Here is a 4,649-nt window from a genome sequence, read left to right on the forward strand (position 1 = left end):
AAATAAAATAAAATAAAATAAAATAAAAGGTGTGGTTACCTCAGAACTCAAATCTTTTAAGTAACAGTAATAACAGTCTGGAAGCAGGTGGCATAAGCAGGTTGTCAAAGGGCTTGTGCTCATTTTATATTTATCCACAACTTGTGTTCTATAAAGTGTCATGAAAAAAAACCCCAAAACCCATGCTCTAAAATTAAATCCGGTATTTGCCAATCCAGCCAAAGACACTCCCTGTTCACATAACCTTGAAGTCATTTTTCAGGCTTAAAAATATTAGTTTGATTAGTTTGGCTCCCCCCCAACCTGCCACTGTTAAAAAATAAATACTCTGCAGAAACACTTCTTCAGTCAAGCAGAAAAACAGATGCAGAATGGAAGCCCTAAAAAAAACCCCTCCTAGAATTTAAACAAAAAGAGGGTGACTAAAGTGTGAGTTTGTGTCTGAAACATCTTTTTGTCTGTTTAGACCTGTGAGAGAAAGGGGGAGGGAAATGCATATCTATGAGAAGCAGGGTTTAGGACACTTTCATAAGGATGTTGTCTTGATACAGCCCCAGTATTGCACAGAGATGTCACAGCTCAGAAGACAATTTTTGATAGAGAGGTTTGAGGCACCAAATTTTTAGAGAGATCCTCCTCCTTGTTACAAAATATTTACTTGTATTTCCACTCCCAAGCCAGTATGAAACAAACCTAAATTGCTAATTCCCCTCAAAAATTGGTCAGAAAAGATAATTATCCTCTGCCTTCAGCTCTCTCTAATAAAATGAGAGCCCAGGAGGAAAAGTGTCAGCGCACCAAAGCTTCCTGCAGAGGCGTGCGCGGACTTTCGCTGGCACAAATTAGCACTGGCTTATTTAACCAATAAAGAGCAGCTAAAAATGTCTCTGTGTGCCCTTGCTGAAGCAGGGAGCAAACAAGCACCAGAGTGTGCACTCAGATGAAATCTCAACACTGTACAAGGACTTTCAACTAGAGACAGCTGGATTCAAAATGTTCCCACAAGGCACACACATCTTCTGCTTACAGCTGAGTCTTATTTCGCAGGGTTCTCCCAAGTGGGACTATCCAACAGCCAGAGGAGAAGAAATAACAAACTTAGAAAGCAGTATTGCCAGAGGAGCCATCACAAGGTAGATCCACCTGATGCTCACAGCCATCACTGACCAGAGAGTACAGCAATGAGACTAACAAGGGGAGAAGGACCACGTTGCTGCAGAAAAACTGTAGCACAGAGCACAGAAGGTAAATCAAAAAGAGAAGACTTGCAAGACAGCCAGACCATGTGTTAGGCTTTCCTTCACCTCTGCCAGATGTTGTCAACTGTATTTAAAACCCTTCCTTCATGTCACTGTTCATTTTGGATACCTATCATTTTGTCTACACTGCGACGTTGAGAACTTGCTCGCCTCCTTCCACACATGGACACACAGCTGGAACAGTATTAGGAACCACAGCAGAAGGGAACTGAGAGTCCTGCCACCCTGGATTTCAAAAACATTTCCATACACTGCAGCTGAACTATGCTGTTGGAAAAGCAGGAGACTTCACTCATCATAGGAGGTGGCTGCATGGTTTGGTGCAGCACAATCCCTTGTCCAAATCACACAGTTTCCAAAAAAACAACCAAACCAACCCCTCAAACCCACCCTTTTTAAATATTAGCATGTGTAAGAAATCAGTGACACTTGTTTAATGAGCAGTCTCTGACCTGATGCAGTGTTGACTGGTTGTCTGGTGTAAGACACGTTAAAAGAAGGTTCTTCTACTAGTGGAGGAGGGTACATCCGCCTTCGGATAAAGAAACCGGCTCCACAACAGAACAAAACTCCCATCATCAATAGGAACCTGGGCAAAGAGAAGAGGGAAGTCAAAACCCACAGGCACTCAGGCAGCTCTGAAACCCAGACTATACACTGAGAAAAACTCAAGTATCATCTAGCAATCGTCAGCCTACGACTTATCAGGGTTTCTTGGGGGTCTAGAACTTCCTCCCAAGGGGAAGAGGAGGGGCAGGTGCTGATCTCTTCTCCTTGGTGACCAACGCCAGGAGCAGAGGCTGAGGTTGGCCATGAGGAAAAGGTTCTTCACCCAGAGGGTGGTGGAGCCCTGGAACAGGCTCCCCAGGGAGGTGCTCATGGCACCAAGCCTGACAAGATTCCAGAAGCATTTGGCCAAGGCCCTCAGACACATGGTCTGAATGTTGGGATTGTCCTGTGCAGGGACAGGAGTTGGACTGGATGGTCCTGATGGGTCCCTTCCAACTCACAACATTCTATGATGCTATGATTCTTAAATAGCTTGTCTCTTGAGAGCAGGTCTATGTCATTTGAGATAGCACACATGGGGCAGTTATGGATATATTATGGACATCTTTAGTGATCAGTACTCCTGTCTGATGTTTTCTGGCACATAAAATACAAATCTGAAACTAAAAGACCCTTAAACTTTTGGAAAGTTCATGTTCATACCTGACCTTTGCCACCAGGATGCTGAATTGAAATTGAAGGTCAGTACAGTTTCAAACTGTGTATCTTGGATACAAGCCTCGTGTTTACTCGTATTTACAGCACCGAGGCTAGCCAGGAGGTTTGTGGGGGACAAAGAGGAATACTATTCTGCAGTTGTCCTTAAAAGAAGATCCTTAGATGTTCTTAAACTGTTGAACACTGTAATTTTGTCTCCCATGGGAAATATGGTAGCTGGCATTTAAGCTCAAACCAGAAGACTGAAGCATTCAGCACTGAAGATGACAAACTTTGCTTTGTGCTTCTCAGATGGGATATACATTCTCCAGAAAAAAAGACAATTTTCCTCCAGTTCTTCTCTCAGCTCCTCTTCTGACTTGACTAAACTGAACTGTCCTCATCATTCCCTTGCCTTGGTGCTGTGGAAACAGGCACATGCAGCAAGGGCACGTCAGAAGATTTTGTTCTTCTGACAGTGGCTTTTGAGTAGTTATCAGACATGCTTGTGACTGATGCAAGCTCTCATAAACTCCAATGGTTCTTCTGCCTGTAATTGCTACCTCTTTTCAGGGTCTTTTACTGGAAGACAATGACAACTGTGCTCTTTTGGAAGGGATGGAAGTTGGCCAGAGGCCACCAAAGTTGGCCAGAGGCAAGCCATGCTCATCTCCTCTGGAGCATTCCCAGGTGTCTGAGAGGAACAGTGTGACACTGCACGGCAGCAAGAGGTATTTCATGCAAAGGGTCAAATTCTGTTCTTGTTTCTACAGTGGAAATGAGAGTAGAAGGAGGTGCTGTTTCCCTGAGCCAATATTAATACATCCCCTTCTGGCAGCGTTCCTGCAAAGAATCTGTTCTGAACAGAAAAACAGAGATGTACGACGTCACCCCAGGGACTGAGATGCAGAGCTCTTCAGTAAGGACTGCATGCTGAAATCCCACAGTCAGCTTTGGGAAATCTCTGGATTATGGGATATATCAGGCTTCTGGTTTTCACTGTTTACTCGTTTCAATTTTGAAGGCTTTTTATTTCTTTTTAAGCAGTCTTCAAATTCCACATGAAAATGCCTGAAATCAGGTTTTCTAAGAGAGCTTTTGCTTTCTCTTTACTGTCATGAGGTTTTATTCAGGTGCTTTCTTAAATTCTTCTCCAAAACGAATTTACCTTATTTCTTCATTATGCATATAACAGTGATTAGTTTAAGCTTTATCCAGATTACTGAGCTGCTGATTTCACAAGCTCAAATCTTCCTGCCTTCTTTTCCCTTGCTGTCATCTCCAGTGAAATCCTCATCGTCATAAATGTACTTCTCTTCCTTTTTAATTGAAGTCTCCATTCAGCAGGCAAGAGTATCTTAAACTCTGCCTAAATGCACAATTCTCCGTATACAATCCTCTTTTGGAACTGAGTGCCCAAAAAAATGGACAAACTTGGTAGGAGCTGGGACAGGCATAAGGAATTCAGCAATTCTGGATAAAAGCAGGGCCAGACCAGCAGGATGTGGAAGCAGGGAAGGTCAACCTGACATGAGTAACTGTTTTCAGTGTTTTCTCACTGAATTTTATAAGCAAAAACCCAAAGTCCTTGCATTTATGTGTACATATATGCATTACTGTGTACTTGCACCTATTTTACTTTAAAATACTAGGGTTGGCAATACCCTGATTTAAGTCCTACAAACAAGACAAGAACAGGACAAACATAAAATTCCCAAATGCCCTGACCTACCAAAAATACCATAGTCGCTGGATAGAGAGAGCTCTTACGCAGCATCTTGACCCACAGCAATCTTCATAGGAGCGACATCTGCAGAGACATAAAGAGAAAAGGGTGTTAGGGGAGGGGTTGTCACTGAGATCAAAAGGGAACCCCCAACTCTGATGCCACTGGCACCCCTGCCCTAGGCGTGATTTACAACATCACCATGAGCCTTGGAGGCAAAGTGTTCGAGGTCAGGTTGGACAGCACACTGAGCAATCTGATCTAGTTGAAGATGTCCCTGCCCACGGCTGAGGTTGGACTAAATGATCTTCAAAGGATCTTTCCAATCCAAACTGTTCTGTGGGTCTATGAACAAGAACAGACTACCCTTGGCCAGAGTAAGTTGTGGTGGTTTCACTGGGCTAGCCCTTGGCTAGCAGCCAACACAGCCGTTCACTCACTTCCCCTCCGCCCCCCGG

The 4,649-nt window shown here is 43.7% G+C and overlaps 1 protein-coding gene across 1 annotated transcript in view; it reads right to left on the reverse strand.

The window, feature by feature from the left end:
• Positions 1–1,711: 1,711 nt before the first annotated feature.
• VOPP1 (VOPP1 WW domain binding protein) overlaps positions 1,712–4,649 on the reverse strand; it is a gene marked incomplete at its 3' end in the record, with an annotated part of 19,385 nt that continues 16,447 nt past the window's right edge. Inside the window, exons 3-4 of the mRNA XM_029083830.1 lie at positions 4,198–4,275; positions 1,712–1,848 (exon numbers count right to left, since the gene is read on the reverse strand). Coding sequence (XP_028939663.1) covers positions 1,712–1,848; positions 4,198–4,275 — 215 coding nt within the window. The remainder of the gene's footprint in view (positions 1,849–4,197; positions 4,276–4,649) is intronic.

This window comes from Antrostomus carolinensis, unplaced genomic scaffold (genome assembly GCF_000700745.2).
Source record: "Antrostomus carolinensis isolate BGI_N321 unplaced genomic scaffold, ASM70074v2 scaffold40732, whole genome shotgun sequence".
In the NCBI taxonomy this organism is placed as follows: Eukaryota; Metazoa; Chordata; class Aves; order Caprimulgiformes; family Caprimulgidae; genus Antrostomus; species Antrostomus carolinensis.